This window comes from Styela clava, chromosome 15 (genome assembly GCF_964204865.1).
Source record: "Styela clava chromosome 15, kaStyClav1.hap1.2, whole genome shotgun sequence".
Lineage (NCBI taxonomy): Eukaryota > Metazoa > Chordata > Ascidiacea > Stolidobranchia > Styelidae > Styela > Styela clava.
Window position 1 is genome coordinate 17,810,101 of NC_135264.1, and position 23,851 is coordinate 17,833,951.

At 37.8% G+C, this 23,851-nt stretch overlaps 1 protein-coding gene and 1 pseudogene across 11 annotated transcripts in view; both read right to left on the reverse strand.

The window, feature by feature from the left end:
- The window catches only part of LOC120334062 (eukaryotic translation initiation factor 4 gamma 2-like), a 59,268-nt gene extending 48,777 nt beyond the window's left edge, over positions 1-10,491 (reverse strand). For 2 of the 11 annotated variants that reach the window (XM_078109516.1, XM_078109517.1), the window contains exons 1-3: positions 8,447-9,278; positions 7,976-8,027; positions 4,912-5,046 (exon numbers count right to left, since the gene is read on the reverse strand). In XM_078109516.1, coding sequence (XP_077965642.1) covers positions 4,968-5,046; positions 7,976-8,027; positions 8,447-8,564 — 249 coding nt within the window. In that variant the 5' untranslated portion in view covers positions 8,565-9,278 and the 3' untranslated portion in view covers positions 4,912-4,967. Of the gene's footprint in view, positions 1-119; positions 241-1,697; positions 1,906-2,658; positions 2,852-3,724; positions 3,977-4,911; positions 5,047-7,975; positions 8,124-8,446; positions 9,279-10,118 lie in introns of those variants that run through there. The other 9 variants (XM_078109510.1, XM_078109511.1, XM_078109514.1 and 6 more) reach the window with 8 other exon arrangements.
- A 772-nt stretch (positions 10,492-11,263) lies between these two features.
- LOC144411857 (uncharacterized) lies at positions 11,264-20,842 on the reverse strand (annotated as a pseudogene).
- Between the last annotated feature and the right edge of the window lie 3,009 nt (positions 20,843-23,851).

Sequence of the window (23,851 nt, forward strand, 5' to 3'; positions counted from 1 at the left end):
TGGTACATGCCAAAAAACTAGGCACTGACGGGCCTAAACAAAGATAAACTAAGACATGTGTTTAAAAAAACGAAGCACCTCAAATAACATGGCATGTGCCACACATACAAGGTACCGACCTGAAACAATGCCTTCCCCTTTCCACAATACTGTTCATTAACATCTTCCTTCCACACATAGTACGTCTCCGATCAACAACATCTTCTTCATACAAACCATTGGACAATCGGAGCAGAAGACCTGAAATCACAGGAAGAGGTTTCAGTTAAAGTAGGGATAGCATATAGGGTTACCTCCAAAACCTAAGCTGTGATTTTTTCAACTTTGAATTTACTGATTTTACATAAGAGGCCTACATTTAAAACCATCCCGGCTGTCTTCATTGACCATATTGTCATCGTGAGTTCATGCGCTGTCTGTCTAAATATCGGTTTCAGTTTGAAAAATACAAAGAAATTTACATTAACGTTAAGCACCCTTTTGGCGTGCGATGCTTACGCGTAACAAATTGTAGCAATTATCCTCTAACAATAACAAACAAAACTATGCATCCACCTTCAGTAAGTAGGCTATCGGTACGCTACACAGCAACAACAGTATCGAGAACATGATAATTGGTGAATGTCTGTGTATTAAGTCGGCGGCAGGGACAAGACGCTAAAATGTGGGACTGTCCCGCCTAAAACGGAACGTATGGTAAGCCTAAGTTGAAGGATTCTCAAACTGGGCCCTCGACTCTATACAGGGTCACAGATTAGTTCCTCTGGCATACTTTTACTTTAATAGTGAGGTCACGAAGAGCTACAAATTTTTGAAACCTGTAACCACAAGAAAAGGTCTCAGTTCAGGACTTCTCAAACTGAGCACAGATTAATTCCTCTGGGGAAACAAACAAATGTCTTCACTGGCGCCTCAAACTTTTACTTTCGCTTTTATATAATAATGGGGGCCACTAAGTGCTATGAATTTTTGGGGGCTAAAACATGAAAATTGTCCAGCATAAGAAGACAAATTGAGGGTAACTCTTTGAACAAGGCTGAGGGGAAACATGTGACAGAAAATCACAAGAAGATATTTTAGTTTACATTACTTAGTTCTGAACAAATAGTAACTAATATGCAAGATTTAATTCAAATTTTTTGTGATATCAAATTATTTCCAGCCGATTTAGTTATATCTCACACTTTACCCTATTTAAATATCTTTATTTCTCCATCACAATGCGCTCACTTTTCCGGGGCCGTGAATCGATATTCTAGGGGTCACAAGCAAGAGCCCAGGCAAAAGACCTTGCTAAGTTAGGATAGGATAGGATTTACATATTTATCCCGGGCAGAGGAAAGCCGATAAGACGGCTTATCCATATGGCAAACCACGGCCTCTCGTCCGGTTACCATTCCAAGTCGGGTATGTGATTAGTTTTTACTGTATTGTTTGTTTTCGGAAGCATGGACTTGGTGGTGGAGGAAGCCGTAACCGACCAGCGGTTACGTGAACCACCCAACGACGGCGAGGAGTCCAGCAATCCTCTCGCACATAACCATCCCTGCATGGGATTCGAACCTGCGAACCCACGCAGAGTAATTAGAGGTGCGGTGGCGAGCGTATTCCTAACGCTTAGCCCGTTGAGCCACACCGCCGCGCCGATAATGTATATAATAAGGATAGGATAGGATTTGTATAAATAAATTGCATACCTTTCGGGAATTCCTTGTTACAGCAGAAGACTTGAGCAGCATACAAAGCATACAATTGTAACTTTGGCTTATCATGAAAAAATTTCTGCAATACAGGTTTTATTTTGACCAGTAGTTGGCGCTCTTTTTCTTGAATCTCCCTCAATGGATTTTGCGTTCGTTCTAGCCCTCCGCTAGACTGCTATGCTTTGTGATATGATCAAGAGAGCTGAAATAAGAAAAAAATTTTATTTATTAATTTATTGCAGGGGGTGCAAACTGCGGCCCGCGGAGAAGTGCAAACTTTGAATGGTGTGCAAGCAAAACGAGTTTTTAGTTTAATTATCTGGTATGTACGAGTAAGTTCAATCACATGCCAGTGCTTGAGTGTCATATTAGCAAAACTAGCTTTTTCTATTGGAAGGTTTCGAATGAAGGTGCGGCCTCACCCAATTACTTAAATCTGGCCCTTCTGCAATAAAGGTTGCACAACCCCTGATTTAGTGTACAAGACCCAAAGAAGAGAAGCGTTACAATACGCACTCCCATCAGCTTATCTCGAGGGAGTAATGAATTGGCTCAGGCAATGCCGAATCTGAGAAATCCCAGTTCTGCTAGAAAAAACAGAAGGCTCGGCGTGTGGCGCATCGTGCTAAGCGTTAGGAATACGCTTGCCACAGCATCTCTGATTACCCTGCGTGGGTTCGCAGGTTCATATCCCATGCGATGATAACAATAAATAACTGGCTAACAACCCATACCCGACATGGTAATCGGATGAGAGGCCGTGGTTCGCCACATGATTACCCAACTTATTGACTCTCTCTTCCCCACGATAACTATCTAAATCCTATCCGAAGCCTATGTATCACTCTCAGCCTTTTCGGCCGCAATATTTTATTAGCACTCTTTCAGCTTTTGGTTTAAGACTCGGACCCTGATTTGAGCGAATATTTATGGAAACACAAGAAATATTACTTACCATGAAACAAGCACATTGATGAACCCAGGGTCAGTGTAGAGGTCAAAAATCAAATCCATTTGTAGCTAGAGGGGTTCGAGTTCTCTGCAATCTGATTGGACGGTTTGGATTCAATATGGACCAATGGGAACAGGAATTGCATTTTGTTTTCCTTCTAGGACTGTAATCATTGCAGATTTGGACTGAGATGCTTCTGTAAGGTAAGATATGAGAAGAATAATGATAAGAAAATAGGAGTCTTATCAGCTTTCCTCCCCTCCAGGTAACAGTTGTTGCACCGCAAGCATTCGAGCGCTTGTCATTACAGAGCTGTGTATTTAGCATATTTCGCGTCATTCCTCATAGTCGGAGGCGGGGTTTTCAGTTAACAATTGTGAATGATAAGAGTAAAACTTTTGGTACCCCCATAGTGTGTGTACCAGGTTAGGGTTAGGCCATGAATTTATTCAGATTTTCCCTATTTTAGTTCTATCACGAGTCCGGGGACTGTCTGTGTTGGCCAAGTGAATATACGCCCAGCCCATAGGTTTCAGTACCTTTACACAACTCGATGTAAAGTAGGCGAACAAAATTAGTTACCTTCATATTGGTACACACACTTCTGGGAGTGCCGTGGAGCCAGTTTGGTGTCAGACTGAAGTCTGAGAAATTTAATCGGAGGCGGGGTTTTCCGTTACCAATGGCGATAAGCATAATTTTTTTTACAGAAAGCAGTCATAACAGTCATTCCTAAGTTTTTAACCTTGTTATAAAGCTGACATGGGCAAACTACAACCCATGGGCCAAATACGGCTCGTTGGGCAATTCAATCGGGCCCGCCACAACCAAGATAAAACCAAATTTTTTAGCTAAAAAACAGCTCAAGGAATTTGTTGAGATCGCCATTAAATTTAGTTTTGGCACGACGAGGCTCATTGTTTTCCACTTTTGCTTTTGTAACAGTGTAAGTATTGTTTATAAAATGTAACTTTTTACGTCACACTTACATTGCCCGCCAGTCTAAGTGGGCAAAATGATTGGCCCATGATTGCCCACCTCGGTTATGAAGCCTTATAATACAATATACCTGGGAGCATTTCGATCATGTTGATCTTACTTTCTTCAAACGCACGAGTGATCCAATCTTCACCCTTGACCTTTGTTGAAGGGTCAACAGGAAGAGACAAAAATGGTAGCCTCCGACCAGCATCTCTCCAAGATCCGACAAGGCCAAAAGCTCGAATATTACTACTTTTGAGAGGAAGTTCCCCATCGAGGATTTTATCAGAGGGATTTCTGACTCGAGATCTGAGAGTTTTTTCAATGTTGTCTGCATACCCTGTGTATTAAAAAATGTTTAAATTGGAGTATTTACGAGGCACTGTTACTCAGAATAAGGCTCCAAAAAAGCAGTCACAGATATATAAATAACAATTGGGGTTACGTGAAACTAACTAGGTACCTTTCCTTGCTCTATATGCCTTTGAGCTGGTGGATTCGTATGCGTATAACGCAAGAATGCTAAGAGTGAAAATGACTATTCTATTTAATTCAAGAGTCTTGTTGCAGATATATAAGCTACTATTTTCCTAGTGTATATAACTTCAGCCACTGATAGTGAGGACTTCTAAGGAACTACCATTTTCGGAAGGACTTGAACCTTTCCAATGTCGTATAACCTATATATTTTATTATACCCTTGGTAAGGTGGATGGTTTTCAAATCATTCAGATCATACCTCTGGACAACTATTACGAAATCATATAAATTTATTGAAAAATACAAAATCTTCTAATCTGGACATATGGTGGATGAAGCTACAACACATCTGGTTACCACTCCATGTCCAGTATAGGATTAATTAGCCGATTATTTGTTTCGTAAGTATGGACTTGATGGTGGACGAAGCTGTAATCAACCAGTCTTTATGTCAGTGGTTCATAAACTTTTTCGAGCGCGACCCAAATCTGAGTTTTATGAATACTCGTGACCCAATCCTAAATAACGCAAAATGTGTTTTTTAAGGTTCGTACAGTTTGACTCAAATACAGACAACCATTTATTAGAAACAGTCCTTTGACTCAGTGAGATTGATGAAACTGAAATTTCCTTTTCACTATATCTTCAATACACAGCTCTATTTTACTGAACGCAATACGCAAGTTGACACAGGAATTGAGGCGATTGCGAGCTTAGTTTCAATAACAGTCAGTGCCAAAAATCCACATCACAGTAAAAAGGTGTCATCAGTGTCATTTGGAAAGAACATCATACCTGCTGGGTAGCATTGTCAATAGCATGTTGGAACGGAGCCTGCATCAATGTTGGTCTCATGTATAGTGGGAGAAGGATGCCTCTGGTTTTTTGCCGAACGATGCCGTGAAGGGAGTCTTTGAAATTGGATGATTTCTGCAAAAAATATTGTTTTATATTTATTTGGAATTTCAGTTGACCGTTGCTATACTTTGGCAAGCTCTATTTCATGATTGTGACGTGCAGTGGTGTAATTTTTGTATGATGTAGTCAGGTGGGGGTTAGGAATGATTATTGGGGTGAGACACTACCCGAGACCCAGGGGGCAATTAGGAAACTTTTTTAATATGACGCTAATGAGACAACATTTTATCCAGAATAGTAGAATATAGTTATACAATTGATTACCTTCTTGGCAGTACCTATGATATATCCTCAAATATAAGTGAACCCCCTAAAATGATGAATCTATAAATATGCGAATATAACCAGACCCTACAAGTTAGCATTTCCTTTGAGTGCCATCAGAGTTAGCATTTAAGCAGAATTTTTAGTGGTATTCGATTGAATCGGCTACAAGCCGACCACTTAGTTTGGCAACTTTTTTTTCAAGTTTTAAACTCTGCTTATATGCGAGGATATACGATGCTTAAATATATATACAATAATAAATATATTCAGAACAGTAGAATATTCGGTTACAGTCCTTTCTGAAGTATGCACTTATTCCACCAAAATTTCAGAACTTGGAGATTTGGCTACCGCTTGTACCAGTGTCTTCAATCCTTTACTTACTGCCCCTACCTTGGGTGAATTGGACGATAGGTTGGGGGTAAGGTCTTGATTGTGGGGGCTCAGTTTGGGGGCTCGGGATTTCTGTTCAGAGCTGTGAATACTGGGGGCTTCCTGGGTCCAGTGGATGCGTTACCGGTAGGGATGTGAGTTTCAGAATTTCGAATCGAAGCGATTCGAAGCAATTTAGGAAAACGAGGCTTGATTCCATTTAAAAATGAATTACATAGATAACACAGGGCAATTGCACGACGCGGCGCCGCAGTCTCGATATCGACCAAAAGCGTTTATTTTCCTCGTGTTCAAAGCTTTCCAAAGTCTAACACTCCCAGAGTTGTTATATTTTATATTGGTAGTAGCTTTAGAGGGACCAATGGTTTTGCTCATTTTTTTTTATTAATTAAAATGTTACGAAGTTCCACAAATATTTCAATATATAAAGAAGGTTCCTTCAAATTATCTACATAATATTATTATAATAAAACATCATTGCGTTATATATTATTAAAAACCAGCATGCGATGCTTCCCTTGTTATCATTGCTTCTTGTAAAATCACGGCGCAAACGGTACTAAGTAGCGTTTATCATTTGGGTGTATTTTGAAGATCAATTTTAGAAGAAACAATCACTAGATACTAGACAACCGGTAATTTATTTAAATAAATATGTAACCACTAATATGTAACCCTTGAATATGCTACTCACAGATTTAGTATCTGTTTTTCAGGTCGTTTGTGATGACCAATTCAATGACTAGCTTATTGAATATAAAGGGTGTCTACATCAGTCTGATGTCTCATCTATGATAAATTTGAATTGACAACAATTGCGTTACATTAAGTTACTTGTACCGGTACCTTTAATTAAATACTCAGTACAATCTGGACTATAATTTGGCAATAATAGGCTCTAGTTTGGGGAATGGAGTGGTCTTGCCCACCTCTTCATGCACCCAATTCTGGCAACTTTGGTTGGGCATTTTTGGCAATTGACTCCAACTATATTCAGCTTGGCAATATATATTTTTCATAAAAGTTTATCTCTACTGTTCACTCCCATTTATAAAATCTATCAATTCAGCAGTGGCAAACGTTATAAATTTATTAATATGGTGTGGCAAGTAATTTTTATTTATTTATTTTTTTTAACTACCCGTATGTAATTTATAACTTTTGTATGGTTGTGTGTGTGGGTGCGTGTGTGAAATATTTCCATTATTTTAGGTGAGGGGAACACGTACCACTTCTTCTTGGCAAAACCTTCCATCTTGTATACATTCTTAACGTTTTAAACCTTATCTAAGGTTTTGTTTGCTCTCCTGATTTCATAATCAGTTTTTATTTATTTTTTTTTACCAATCATTTTATTGTTATGCTGATTATGGAGTCGAAATAAACCTATACTAACAAAAAATAAATCGACAAATCCGTGGAATGTGTTTTTCCAGTAACTTTATTCCTTCTTTGGGCTCATTATTGTTATTTTATCAAAATTTATACTCCATTTCCTCCAAATTAAATAAAAAAGTTAACGATAATATGATGATATACTAAATAGAATCAGATTCGGAAATATTCGAATCGGAACATTGTGAGTCAAAATTCGATTCGAAAAATAAATATTCGAAACTTACATCCCTAGTTACGGGTACAGTTTCGTTGAGAATGAATAAGCTTAATAAAATAGCTAACTATCAAACTGAATTAAAGCTTGTTCAACATCTAGACAGAATAGGATTTACATATTTATCCCAAGAATGAGGAAAACCAATGAAAGGGCTTTATCATATGGCGAACCACGACATCTTGTCCGCTTACCAGTCTATGTCAGGCATGGGATTAGTCAGCCACCTATTTGCTTTCAAGTTCATTGACTTGATAGGAATACGCTCGCTAATGAGCCACTGATTACCCATAGAATGTTACCATGTAGAATTAATGGTATTCCCGTAGTTCGTGAACCAAGATGGCGGACGTCGAAACGTAGTTGGGTGCACCAGGTTAGGGTTGGGCCATAATTTCAGATACAAATACTACAGGATTCACTTGGCTAGTCCCCAAACTCGTAATAGAACTAAAATAAGGAAAATGGGAATAAAATTACTGCCTATCCCTAACCTGGTACACATACTACGTTGCGGTGTCCGTCATCTCGGTTCACATACTTCGAGAGTACCGCATTAATTATGTGCGAGGGGAATGATGGACTCGCCGTCATAGGGTTTTCACCATCCCTTCGGCTTTCCTCGTTTCCCGGAAAAAATATGTAAATCCTATCCTATTCCTTACTTACCTATATTTTGATTCTGAGCAGCTGCCATTTCCATCTTCTGTTGCTTTTGTTTCTGGAATAGAGGTGGAATTTCTTTGGCTGATTTTGGAAAAGAAAGAATTCCATATTTTTCTCAAAATTCTGCTTTTTGTTGTGGGTTATAAACCTTCTTTAGAAAAGAAATGTTTATTAAATTTGAAACTGGTATAGCGAATACCATAACCAAATTTAGTCCTGCAGAACTGAGCGTCCAACTTAAGAAAGCACATAGACATTTCTCAGCTGGTTGGTCATATTTTCAGTCACCTGAACTTATGACATCACAGAAAGTAAAAAAGAAACTTGATTATGACTGTGATCATGCTCAGCTATCTGGGGAAACACCAGTTGCCAGAAATACAAAATGAAAATATATTTGATAGCGAAACCTCGCTTCAAGCTAACTTGTGTTGTACAAAAAACTAGAAATCCTAACATTAAATTGTCACTCACTCTTGTGATTCCCTTGTTTCGCAGACGAATCCCTTTGAGGTGTGTGAGAATCTTGATTACGCTGAGTAAGTTGGGGGCCATTGGGGACCTGCATGGGGCTATGGTACCCAGGGCTCATTTGAGCAGGCTTAGGGGGCCGTTACATGGGGTTTGGAGCAGTTGGGTAGCCGTTATACATCTGCGGTGGTGGGGCAAACCTTGCTTGCTGGCCTGGATACATGGGTCTCGTAGGGGGTAAACTCGGGGCCAAATTAGGCGTGGGTTTTGGGGGGTCATACTGCTACTCTTATTTGGTAATCGAGCACTTGGTTTTCTGAATATTACATAGTCTTATCCAGCATTATTTATCTCCAATCAGCAGGACTCCTATCTGGCCGTGCAAGTCTTACCCAGTCCATACTATTTTTGGGTATTTTTTATCTCTACTGTTCACTCCCATTTATAAAATCTATCAATTCAGCAGTGGCAAACGTTATAAATTTATTAATATGGTGTGGCAAGTAATTTTTATTTATTTATTTTTTTTAACTACCCGTATGTAATTTATAACTTTTGTATGGTTGTGTGTGTGGGTGCGTGTGTGAAATATTTCCATTATTTTAGGTGAGGGGAACACGTACCACTTCTTCTTGGCAAAACCTTCCATCTTGTATACATTCTTAACGTTTTAAACCTTATCTAAGGTTTTGTTTGCTCTCCTGATTTCATAATCAGTTTTTATTTATTTTTTTTTACCAATCATTTTATTGTTATGCTGATTATGGAGTCGAAATAAACCTATACTAACAAAAAATAAATCGACAAATCCGTGGAATGTGTTTTTCCAGTAACTTTATTCCTTCTTTGGGCTCATTATTGTTATTTTATCAAAATTTATACTCCATTTCCTCCAAATTAAATAAAAAAGTTAACGATAATATGATGATATACTAAATAGAATCAGATTCGGAAATATTCGAATCGGAACATTGTGAGTCGAAATTCGATTCGAAAAATAAATATTCGAAACTTACATCCCTAGTTACGGGTACAGTTTCGTTGAGAATGAATAAGCTTAATAAAATAGCTAACTATCAAACTGAATTAAAGCTTGTTCAACATCTAGACAGAATAGGATTTACATATTTATCCCAAGAATGAGGAAAACCAATGAAAGGGCTTTATCATATGGCGAACCACGACATCTTGTCCGCTTACCAGTCTATGTCAGGCATGGGATTAGTCAGCCACCTATTTGCTTTCAAGTTCATTGACTTGATAGGAATACGCTCGCTAATGAGCCACTGATTACCCATAGAGTGTTACCATGTAGAATTAATGGTATTCCCGTAGTTCGTGAACCAAGATGGCGGACGTCGAAACGTAGTTGGGTGCACCAGGTTAGGGTTGGGCCATAATTTCAGATACAAATACTACAGGATTCACTTGGCTAGTCCCCAAACTCGTAATAGAACTAAAATAAGGAAAATGGGAATAAAATTACTGCCTATCCCTAACCTGGTACACATACTACGTTGCGGTATCCGTCATCTCGGTTCACATACTTCGAGAGTACCGCATTAATTATGTGCGAGGGGAATGATGGACTCGCCGTCATAGGGTTTTCACCATCCCTTCGGCTTTCCTCGTTTCCCGGAAAAAATATGTAAATCCTATCCTATTCCTTACTTACCTATATTTTGATTCTGAGCAGCTGCCATTTCCATCTTCTGTTGCTTTTGTTTCTGGAATAGAGGTGGAATTTCTTTGGCTGATTTTGGAAAAGAAAGAATTCCATATTTTTCTCAAAATTCTGCTTTTTGTTGTGGGTTATAAACCTTCTTTAGAAAAGAAATGTTTATTAAATTTGAAACTGGTATAGCGAATACCATAACCAAATTTAGTCCTGCAGAACTGAGCGTCCAACTTAAGAAAGCACATAGACATTTCTCAGCTGGTTGGTCATATTTTCAGTCACCTGAACTTATGACATCACAGAAAGTAAAAAAGAAACTTGATTATGACTGTGATCATGCTCAGCTATCTGGGGAAACACCAGTTGCCAGAAATACAAAATGAAAACATATTTGATAGCGAAACCTCGCTTCAAGCTAACTTGTGTTGTAAAAAAAACTAGAAATCCTAACATTAAATTGTCACTCACTCTTGTGATTCCCTTGTTTTGCAGACGAATCCCTTTGAGGTGTGTGAGAATCTTGATTACGCTGAGTAAGTTGGGGGCCATTGGGGACCTGCATGGGGCTATGGTACCCAGGGCTCATTTGAGCAGGCTTAGGGGGCCGTTACATGGGGTTTGGAGCAGTTGGGTAGCCGTTATACATCTGCGGTGGTGGGGCAAACCTTGCTTGCTGGCCTGGATACATGGGTCTCGTAGGGGGTAAACTCGGGGCCAAATTAGGCGTGGGTTTTGGGGGGTCATACTGCTACTCTTATTTGGTAATCGAGCACTTGGTTTTCTGAATATTACATAGTCTTATCCAGCATTATTTATCTCCAATCAGCAGGACTCCTATCTGGCCGTGCAAGTCTTACCCAGTCCATACTATTTTTGGGTATTTTTTTAATTACCTAATAATTTTTTCATAGTCCATCATATCAATCTTTCAGAATGCCCGCCTTTTTTGTAAATGACAGTATAATAAGATTTCATATAACCTGGATATTGTGGTGACTAAGAAAAACGACTGCTTCCAGGATAATCCATCTAAAATCTTGAATTTGAACCAAATCCTGTAGCAGATGTCTGAAATCGTGGATTTGCAAAAATATCAATACACTTTAAAATATGCTAATTTAGATTACTTGAAATTGCAAGCTTAAAATAATAGTAAATTCAAATTCAAGAAACGCTCATCAATCAAAACAAAATCCTTCGGTCTAACTCACTAATACTCTCATAATGTAAGCATCAGTGGTCTTTAAACTTTTTGTTACAGCTGAAACCCAGTGAAATATTCAAGTGGCTCTAGGAACCCTTGTGCAATAATTTATTTGTCTAAACTGTATAAACCATAAAAACATATAAAAGCAAACCTAATATATTAAACTTGTTACGCACATAAGTAGAGCTTGACCGATACATCGGGCCGATATTGCGTGTTTGCCGATATATCATATCGGCCGTAAACCGCCGATATATATCGGCCATACTCGGCAAGCACCGGGCTGTGTGCTGCAACGCTCTCGCCCCTGCGTAACTGGTTTTGCAATATTTCTCTCGCTTTTATTTTGCGTTATAAAGGTGTCTCCCCTAATTCCCGGTGTCTTATGATTAGCCATTTCATGCATGGTCATGGTCCATGGTCACTGGAGTAACAATGACGTTTTATAAAGTGACGTTTTTGAGAGAGTACACAATGAGAAAAAGGCAAATTTAGTAACAGCATTAATCGGCGGTTATAAATAGAATCGATTGGCAGCTGGTGAGTTAGTGATCATAGAAACATGGTACAGGTAGCTCAAAGCAATAATGTCAGTTCCGAATTTGTGACCTCCCCAAATTCAATTTTAAATTTCTGGGGTAACCGTTTTGTCTATATTGATGGTTGTTTATCATTTTGCTGAAAATTACAAAATAAAAACTTAATCCATTATTATTGACTAAATAAGGTATTGAGAGTCTCTGGAAACAAAGTTATTAAAAATTGCACATATGCTATCACAATATCGAAGGATCATTATCACGATTCACTTTAAAATATATCAATTTATAATTTTTTAATACCCTCAACATATGTCCATAGTTATATTTAAAAACGTCTGATTAACAATTCTTTTTCCTGGAAATAGCTAGACTGATATTGGAATAGCAGGAAAAGTTACAGAATAACATTTGTTCGAGTTAGTTAAATAAAAGCCTTACTGCCATGATAACAAATATCAAAATGAAACTACAGACTCACAAGGTGCATCATAAAAGCGTGGCTCAAAATATGATATATATTAATATCAGCATTGAGATAACGGTTATCGGCCACCAGTTGGCCGATATATCGATATCGGCGTCAAAAAGTGATATCGGTCGAGCTCTACAGATAAGATCGCAGCTTTCTGAATACCCGAAAAGTGATTTATGTTATATACAACGTAAGAAAATATGAAGACAGTGTGAAGCCTTTTTTTCTTTTTTCCTGATTTAACCCTTTCCGTGCGGTGGGCACGTATACGTACCAACGACAAAAGTCGCTAGATTGCGGCGGGTACGTTGATGTACTCCATTGTTTTATTTAGCAATCGGTCGCAAATTGTTGGTCTAGTTTTTCCGGGTTTTAGTTTATTGATAAGAAGTCTTCTTCGAGGTTAACATAAGCGATGGTAAATCTCGCTTTCGTTTACGACGGGAATTTTATTTGCGGCGGAACGAGGGAGTGTTTTCGAAATTTATGCAAATTTCGGTGTTTTTTGGGTGGTAATAGAAGACATATTATCCCTTCCATCTACAAAAGTATTTTGAGTTAGATCACGAAATTGCTACAGTAATATTATGCTATTGTTTGCCAACCACGAAGTGGTGACAGTAAAGGATCTATCGAATATTTCTATTTTTTATCACGGTTTGAAGTTTCAACTCCCAAGAAAAAAATGCCTTTTTTCTATCCGGTTTGTGACTCAGAACACCACTTTTAAAAAAACTTTATTTTTCAATCACCAATTGCAAGCTCTTTAAATGAGCTTTCCAATGAGCCGTCAGTGGGCAGCAGAGGATCATTAGTTTTTCGTTAGTCGATCGATTAGTTGTGGGGGTACAAATGCATAAAATCGGCGTAGCAAATACTATTATTTAATAAAAAATAAAAATCGCATGGAAAGGGTTAAGGCTTTTCCTTGGTATGAGTTAGCTCATGCTGTTGTAAAGTTGATAATCTTGCAAAAGCTTTTGCGCAGTATTTACAAACATAAGGCTCATCTCCAGTATGAGTACGCTCATGCTCTCGTAAAGTGGATAATTGTGCAAAACCTCTTCCACATTGTTTACAAGCATAAGGCTTTTCCTTAGTATGAGTTCGCTCATGCACTTGTAAAGTGGATAATTGTGCAAAAGCTTTTGCGCAGTATTTACAAACGTACGTCTTATCTCCAGTATGAGTTTTCTTGTGCCGACATAAACTAGTTAATTGCGGAAAACCTTTTCCACATTGTTTACAAACGTAGGGCTTTTCTCCAGTGTGAGTTCGATTGTGCACAGTTAAATGAGACGATCGCGAAAAACCTTTTCCACATTGTTCACAAACATAAGGTTTCTCTCCAGTATGAATTCGCTTATGCACATTTAAATGGGATGATTGTGAAAAACCCTTTCCACATTGTTTACAAACATAAGGATTATCTCCAGTATGACTTCGTACATGCCTATTTAAGTTACCTAACTGCGAAAAACCCTTACCACACACTTTACAGACATGCGGTTTCTCCCCTGTATGAGTTTGCTTATGCACATTTAAATTGGATGATTGTGAAAAACCCTTTCCACATTGTTTACAAATATATGGTTTCTCCCCTGTATGAGTTCTCATATGCACTTTCAACATTTGCTTCCTTTTAAATTTCTTCCCACATGTTTGGCAAACATATGGTCTATCCCCACTGTTGGTATCAACAAGTGACTGAATTTGTAACTTCCCTTGTGATACAGAAGTTATGTTAATTTGTCCACAATTATCTGATTTTTCAGTTTGATGAATCAAACCGCCATTATACATTGTGCATGAATATCAAGTTTCACTTCATCCCCACTTAGTAAATAAGTTTTCTTTGTGATCCTGAATGACGGAAAGTTTTCATCACAAAAGAGGCAGAGAAAAATGTCTTGGTTGGATTTTATGATTTCGATATAATTTTTCGTAATGTAGAATATCTAAAAATGAGAGTAAATATTTTGCATTCATTATCATTGAGGTCATTTCATTTTTCTAGCATGTACTGAAAGCATAGACTAAGTATTTTAGTGCGGAAGCATGTCAATCTGGAAATTTGGTAACCTGGGATATATTTACACCCTTGGATGGGACTAGTAAATATAAATATGCAGGATTCCTAACTTTCCAATTAAGCTTCCACAGAAAAATATAGATAGATCAAATCTTTTAAAACTTGTTTCATAAGAAATTGAAGAACTTTTATAAAAAGACGCCGCCACTGATGCAAAAGTGCGAGATTTGAGCATGTTTCAGAATAAGAAATTAGTTATTACTTATCGATCTCGATCAGTAAGTATGTTGATAGGTATTTGTCTGTTAAACACTTTCGTATGTTACGCGATATCTCACGAAGGCGAGGTTGAATCTGCTCCAAATTTTGCATGTGCATTCATCATATCTCGGACCAGAAGCCTGTTAATTTTGGATGAATTATGTCATGTAATTAGCGAGTTATTGATTAATTCGTGATAAGACACGCATTGTCGCTATTGAGTCAGAGCGAAGGATACACACTGCTAGATCGATAAGTCAGCGGTCTCCAATCGCTATCTCGTTCTAGTTAGGGTTTGAATTACCAGCGCGATCTGCATTCCTCACACCAACTGGATAATTCCTGATTTCCTTATTTTGAGCGTAGCTACGGCGATTGGGTGGTAATAGAAGACATATTATCCCTTCCATCTACCAAAGTATTTTGAGTTAGATCACGAAATTGCTACAGCAATATTATGCTATTGTTTGCCAACCACGAAGTGGTGACAGTAAAGGATCTATCGAATATTTCTATTTTTTATCACGGTTTGAAGTTTCAACTCCCAAGAAAAAAATGCCTTTTTTCTATCCGGTTTGTGACTCAGAACACCACTTTTAAAAAAACTTTATTTTTCAATCACCAATTGCAAGCTCTTTAAATAAGCTTTCCAATGAGCCGTCAGTGGGCAGCAGAGGATCATTAGTTTTTCGTTAGTCGATCGATTAGTTGTGGGGGTACAAATGCATAAAATCGGCGTAGCAAATACTATTATTTAATAAAAAATAAAAATCGCATGGAAAGGGTTAAGGCTTTTCCTTAGTATGAGTACGCTCATGCTGTTGTAAAGTTGATAATCTTGCAAAAGCTTTTGCGCAGTATTTACAAACATAAGGCTCATCTCCAGTATGAGTACGCTCATGCTCTCGTAAAGTGGATAATTGTGCAAAACCTCTTCCACATTGTTTACAAGCCTAAGGCTTTTCCTTAGTATGAGTACGCTCATGCTGTTGTAAAGTGGATAACCTTGCAAAAGCTTTTGCGCAGTATTTACAAACATAAGGCTTATCTCCAGTATGAGTTCGCTCATGCTGTCGTAAAGTGGATAATCGTGCAAAAGCTTTTGCGCAGTATTTACAAACATAAGGCTTATCTCCAGTATGACTTTGTACATGCCTATTAAAGTTACCAAACAGCAAAAATCCCTTTCCACATTGTTTACAGACATGCGGTTTCTCTCCAGTATGAATTTTCTTGTGCCGACATAAACTAGTTAATTGCGGAAAACCTTTTCCACATTGTTTACAAACGTACGGCTTTTCTCCAGTGTGAGTTCGCTTGTGCACAGTTAAATAAGACGATTGCGAAAAACCTTTTCCACATTGTTTACAAACGTAGGGCTTTTCTCCAGTGTGAGTTCGATTGTGCACAGTTAAATGAGACGATCGCGAAAAACCCTTACCACACACTTTACAGATGTAAGGTTTCTCTCCAGTATGGGTTCGGTCATGCACACGTTAATGAGATAATCGCGAAAATCCCTTACCACATATTTTACAGACATGCGGTTTCTCTCCAGTATGAGTTCGCTTATGCACATTTAAATTGGATGATTGTGAAAAACCCTTTCCACATTGTTTACAAATATATGGTTTCTCCCCTGTATGAGTTTGCTTATGCACATTTAAATTGGATGATTGTGAAAAACCCTTTCCACATTGTTTACAAATATATGGTTTCTCCCCTGTATGAGTTCTCATATGCACTTTCAAAATTTGCTTTCCTTTCAATTTCTTCCCACATGTTTGGCAAACATATGGTCTATCCCCACAATTGGTATCAACAAGTGACTGAATTTGTAACTTTCCTTGTGATACAGAAGTTATGTTAATTTGTCCACAAATATCTGATTTTTCAGTTTGATGAATCAAACCGCCATTATACATTGTGCATGATACATCGAGTTTCACTTCATCCCCACTTAGTAAATAAGTTTCCTTTGTGATAACATTCCCACAATGATCATCTGAGTTGGTTGGCTGACTAGTTCCCACAGTGTTACCGGATATATATTCATCATCATGAATAAGCGATCCTGAATGACGGAAAGTATTCATCACAAAGAAGGCAAAGAGAAAAATGTCTTAGTTAGATTCTATGATTTCGATATAATTTTTCGTAAGGTAGAATATCTAAAAATGAGAGTAAATATTTTGCATTTACTATCATTGAGGTCATTTCATTTTTGTAGCATGTACTGAAAGCATAGACTAAGTATTTTAGTGCGGAAGCATATCAATCTGGAAATTTGGTAACCTGGGATATATTTCACCCTTGGATGGGATTAGTAAATATAAATATGTTTATCTGTGTCACAAGATAAATATAAACAACTCGGTATCGATATTAAATATCGGACAGCATACGCAGGATTCCTAACTTTCCAATTAAGCTTCCACAGAAAAATATAGATAGATCAAATCATTTAAAACTCGTTTCATAAAAAATTGAAGATCTTTTATGAAAAGATGCCGCCACTAATGCAAAAGTGCGAGATTTGAGCATGTTTCAGAATAAGAAATTAGTTATTACTTATCGATCTCGATCAGTAAGTATGTTGATAGGTATTTGTCTGTTAAACACTTTCGTATGTTACGCGATATCTCACGAAGGCGAGGTTGAATCTGCTCCAAATTTTGCATGTGCATTCATCATATCTCGGACCAGAAGCCTGTTAATTTTGGATGAATTATGTCATGTAATTAGCGAGTTATTGATAAATTCGTGATAAGACACGCATTGTCGCTATTGAGTCAGAGCGAAGGATACACACTGCTAGATCGATAAGTCAGCGGTCTCCAATCGCTATCTCGTTCTAGTTAGGGTTTGAATTACCAGCGCGATCTGCATTCCTCACACCAACTGGATAATTCCTGATTTACTTATTTTGAGCGTAGCTACGGCGATTGGGTGGTAATAGAAGACATATTATCCCTTCCATCTACCAAAGTATTTTGAGTTAGATCACGAAATTGCTACAGCAATATTATGCTATTGTTTGCCAACCACGAAGTGGTGACAGTAAAGGATCTATCGAATATTTCTACTTTTTATCACGGTTTGAAGTTTCAACTCCCAAGAAAAAAATGCCTTTTTTCTATCCGGTTTGTGACTCAGAACACCACTTTTAAAAAAACTTTATTTTTCAATCACCAATTGCAAGCTCTTTAAATAAGCTTTCCAATGAGCTGTCAGTGGGCAGCAGAGGATCATTAGTTGTGGGGGTACAAATGCATAAAATCGGCGTAGCAAATACTATTATTTAACCCTTTTTTTCCGCTGTATACAATCGACTTTATGTACCATTTTCTAATATGTAATGACCAGTTAACCAAACGTACAAGGAACACCCCCAATATCTCTTTAAAAAGCTTATTTTCGCGTCTTCCTACTAAAACGCGCCCAAGTGACGTAGGCGAAACCGTTCGACCCTACGCGTGTAAGAAGAGAGAAATTTCAAAAATTTTTGAAAGAACGTTTCACACTCTTATCGCTTCGATGAACACGTGTTACAAAGAAACGAAATTCCAAGCGCTCTTCTGAAAGAGAGTTACGTCACCTTTGAAGAAAAACCAGACTTAGCTTCGCAAGCGAAACGCGAAATAATTAATGATATGTGAGAGCATGTCCACGATAGTTGTCTGGAATCTTTGTTTGTTTATTATGTGCGCGAAATTGTTTCCCGCTCGTTCAAATGACTTATTTTTGAAGTAATGACAAATACTTTCGTGTATCTCTAAGCTTTGAAATACCTACACAAATAAAATTCACTTAGTAGCAAAATAAAAAATTTACAAAAAAATAAAATGTTGACAGATCAAGCACGGATCATAGTTGGATGCTCAAAATGATTTAGTTAGTGCGGAATACTTCACAAAACATGAACATAAACGTAAAATAGTCCGAAAATAACTATTATGACCAAGGATGGTAGTACGAATATATATGTTATACGGAACAAAAGAGTTAATAAAAAATAAAAATCGCATGGAAAGGGTTAAGGCTTTTCCTTAGTATGAGTACGCTCATGCTGTTGTAAAGTTGATAATCTTGCAAAAGCTTTTGCGCAGTATTTACAAACATAAGGCTCATCTCCAGTATGAGTACGCTCATGCTCTCGTAAAGTGGATAATTGTGCAAAACCTCTTCCACATTGTTTACAAGCATAAGGCTTTTCCTTAGTATGAGTACGCTCATGCTGTTGTAAAGTGGATAATCGTGCAAAAGCTTTTGCGCAGTATTTACAAACATAAGGCTTATCTCCAGTATGAGTTCGCTCATGCTGTCGTAAAGTGGATAATCGTGCAAAAGCTTTTGCGCAGTATTTACAAACATAAGGCTTATCTCCAGTATGACTTCGTACATGCCTATTAAAGTTACCAAACAGCAAAAATCCCTTTCCACATTGTTTACAGACATGCGGTTTCTCTCCAGTATGAATTTTCTTGTGCCGACATAAACTAGTTAATTGCAGAAAACCTTTTCCACATTGTTTACAAACGTACGGCTTTTCTCCAGTGTGAGTTCGCTTGTGCACAGTTAAATAAGACGATTGCGAAAAACCTTTTCCACATTGTTTACAAACGTAGGGCTTTTCTCCAGTGTGAGTTCGATTGTGCACAGTTAAATGAGACGATCGCGAAAAACCCTTACCACACACTTTACAGATGTAAGGTTTCTCTCCAGTATGGGTTCGGTCATGCACACGTAAACGAGATAATCGCGAAAATCCCTTACCACATATTTTACAGACATGCGGTTTCTCTCCAGTATGAGTTCGCTTATGCACATTTAAATTGGATGATTGTGAAAAACCCTTTCCACATTGTTTACAAATATATGGTTTCTCCCCTGTATGAGTTTGCTTATGCACATTTAAATTGGATGATTGTGAAAAACCCTTTCCACATTGTTTACAAATATATGGTTTCTCCCCTGTATGAGTTCTCATATGCACTTTCAAAATTTGCTTTCCTTTCAATTTCTTCCCACATGTTTGGCAAACATATGGTCTATCCCCACAGTTGGTATCAACAAGTGACTGAATTTGTAACTTTCCTTGTGATACAGAAGTTATGTTAATTTGTCCACAAATATCTGATTTTTCAGTTTGATGAATCAAACCGCCATTATACATTGTGCATGAATATCAAGTTTCACTTCATCCCCACTTAGTAAATAAGTTTTCTTTGTGATCCTGAATGACGGAAAGTTTTCATCACAAAAGAGGCAGAGAAAAATGTCTTGGTTGGATTCTATGATTTCGACATAATTTTTCGTAAGGTAGAATATCTAAAAATGAGAGTAAATATTTTGCATTTATTATCATTGAGGTCATTTCATTTTTGTAGCATGTATCGAAAGCATAGACCAGGTATTTTAGTGTGAAAGCATACCAATCTGGAAATTTGGTAACCTGGGATATATTTACACCCTTGGATGGGATTAGTAAATATAAATATGTTTATCTGTGTCACAAGATAAATATAAACAGCTCGGTATCGATATTAAATATCGGACAGCATACGCAGGATTCCTAACTTTCCAATTGAGCTTCCACAGAAAAATATAGATAGATCAAATCATTTAAAACTTGTTTCTTAAAAAATTGAAGATCTTTTATAAAAAGACGCCGCCACTAATGCAAAAGTGCGAGATTTGAGCATGTTTCAGAATAAGAAATTAGTTATTACTTATCAATCTCGATCAGTAAGTATGTTGATAGGTATTTGTCTGTTAGACACTTTTGTATGTTACGCGATATCTCACGAAGGCGAGGTTGAATCTGCTCCAAATTTTGCATGTGCATTCATCATATCTCGGACCAGAAGCCTGTTCATTTTGGATGAATTATGTCATATAATTAGCGAGTTATTGATTAATTGTGATGAGACACGCAGTGTCGGTATTGAGTCAGGGCGAAGGATACACACTGCTAGATCGATAAGTCGGCGGTCTCCAATCGCTATCTCGTTCTAGTTAGGGTTTGAATTACCAGCGCGATCTGCATTCCTCACACCAACTGGATAATTCCTGATTTCCTTATTTTGAGCGCATCTACGGCGATGTAGAAAATCCAAAATTGCTTAATGAGCATAACTTTAACAGAATCCTAAATTTAAATTTGTTAACAGCAATTTAGGATAATAGAAACAAGGCAAAGTGCTCTTCAGTACCAGTATGTCTGTATATATTATTAAGTCCCTTTCAATAACACTTGATTTTTCAACCAGCATTTGCTGGTTCTGGTAATAAATTTTTTCTTTCAACACCAAGGATAGCATGAAATCTAAGGTCCAATGGCGCAACGTGCTTGTTAAAAAACAATTACCATGTTCCACTTTCCAAGAATATCCCTTCATTTGGTTCAATTGTGTCTCACAAACGAGGGGCGTCTTGCACGACAGCAGGTGCACCATATCGCACGATACCTGTCTCAAATAAATTCTAAATTTTTTTTTTCTTAGAATTTCAATGATGACTTTTTTAAGATTGCGAAAGACAATTCATTTTTGATTCTTATTTTCATACTCACCAAAAAATTGTCACAAGTCGGTAAAATAATTTATACCTTATCCCGCTTTTTTGGAAATAATTTGGATAATGGTTGCCATTGGTTTGTATTCAACCAATAACCGATACCGCATTACCGATATTAATAAAAATATTATTTTGAGCGAGAGAAATATTGGGAAACCAGTTACACAGGGGCGAGAGATGTTGTAGCACGCAGCCCGGCGCTTGTCGAGTAAGGCCGATATATATCGGCGGTTTACGGCCAATATGATATATCGCAAACACGCAATATCGGCCCAATATATAAGTTGGCCATTATATCGGTGTAGCTCTGGTCGCGGTTACGCAGTGAGAAAAATTACTGTTCAAAGTTAAAGCAGTGAAGGATAACGGTCAGCTGGCAAGAAAAGTAGATTATTTTAGTAGTAAAAATAGTCCGTTTGACCCGAAATTTGCGGGGAATGTAAAATGTAAATCACCTCACGAATGTTTTACCGAGCCTGTTTTACCTTTGTGACAAAAAATGGTCAAGTTATTGATGAGAATATGGTGATTTTGTCCGAAGTTAGGCACTTCTACGGTAATATATTCCAAGTTTGACTCGAATCAGAAAACAAATGGCAGGGTTATAGATTAAAGTATAGTGAACATCCGAAGTTACCCAGTTTGGCGGTGTGGCTCATCGAACTAAGCGTTAGGAATACGCTCGCCACCGCACCTCTAATTACTTTGCGTGGGTTCGCAGATCCCATGCGGGGATGATTGAGTTTGAGATGATTGCTGGACTCCTCGCCGCCGTAGGGTAGTTCACGTAATCGCTGGTCGGTTACGACTTCCTCCACCATCAAGTCCATGCTTCCGAAAACAAACACCTAATCCCATACCCATACCCCAATGTTAACCGGGTGAGAGGCTGTGGTTCGCCATACGGTTAAGCCGTCATATCTTCTGATCCTAGTTTTATGGTAAGTGAGGTCTTCCAACGTGGGAGCTATTCTTGGAATCACAGAACTGATGCCGGTATATCACATGACCCAACCTTATTTATTATTTTCAGATGGATAAGATAGAATTTACATATTTATCCCAGGGGAGAGGAAAGCCGATAAGACGGCATATCCATATGGCGAACCACGGCCTCTCATCTGGTTACCATTCCATGTCGGGTATGGATACCTATATTACGGTACCGGTACCGTACCTACCATGCCGGTAATGTTTCCATGTACCGTACGTCAGTATGTGATCCAGCAAACAGTACACAGCATTCGTTACCAACTAATATGTCTACAGTACCGGTAATGATTCTGACTGGCCTTTTTCAACTTGTTTAGTCTATCAATGTGAATTGTCCATACAAGAGTTTATATCAGAGATATTTTTCCTCATATGTCCATTCGAATTTAGTCCCGTTCCACTCACGGTGCCGGTACTGGTAGGCTACATCACCCACGTGTTTGACTGGCTGCGTGATATCTACTGTAATGCGTCTTCTCATTCGCAATACCTTCCATCTTATATCCTGTACGTTTTAAACCTTACGCAAGGTTTTGTTCACTCTCCTGATTTCATAATCAGTTTTTATTTATTAGTTTTTATCAACCGTTTTATCGCCTTTCTGCTGATTATAGAGTCGAAATAAACCCATTTTATCTATGCCAATTTCTCAGAAACCTTTTGTAAGCGGACTCAATTTTGCTATTGTGAACCACCAGAGTATGTCAGAGAGCTACTAAAAATTAATGAGAGATTCATTTTTTCATCAACTAAATAAAAATAATAATAAGTACTAAATCAATTTGGTGTATGCCTCCCCCTTCACGCTATTGTGTTTAAGATTCACAGTTTCAGATTACTAAATATTGGGGTAGGACCGTAAATATATACTACTACTAGATGTCCAACTCCGCTCGTCGTATATTAAACAAACAATGGCGATATTGCAACTCCAAGTGGCGGGCGTCACGGTCGGTAGGTTCAGACAAGGTGCTTAACGACGACGACACTACTTTGTAATTGTGTTTTTGATAAATGAAAATAAAAGACCTCCTCCGAAAATAGGCCCTAGTGTTATTTTTTCAAAGAAAATTGAAATAAGACACTGTCTTATTTTCGGGGAAACACGGTAGTAAAATGGACCCCACTAGTTATTGGGAGTCTTTGTGGAATATATTTTTGGAGAATATAATTATTTCAATTGTTTTTTTATTTATTTTTTATTGTAGCACTTACACAAGGCGACGTTGAATCTAGATTACAAGAATCAATGATTCCAGTCGAGTTTGAGCTGGAATGTAATGCAAGTTTTCCGTCTTCCACAGATTATCTGGCTGAGATACTCTATGCCAGAGTTAAGAGAATGAATTTATCTTTATTAATATATATGATGACGATATGATAGCTCCAAGATAACAATAAATGAATTTGAAATATATACCACACCAAGGTGGCGAACAATATGAACATAGTATTTGACTATTTGTGGACCGGTTGGGGTTCAGGTTGTGCGACTAATAATCGTGTTCGTTCGATAACAATACCTCGTTTCCGTGGTAACCGGGTATTCTGTTATCAAGGGTAATTGTCAAAATGCACTTCTGATCATATTCTTTTCTTCTCAAATACACATAGCATAGGTTTATTTATCTTGGAGATATCTAT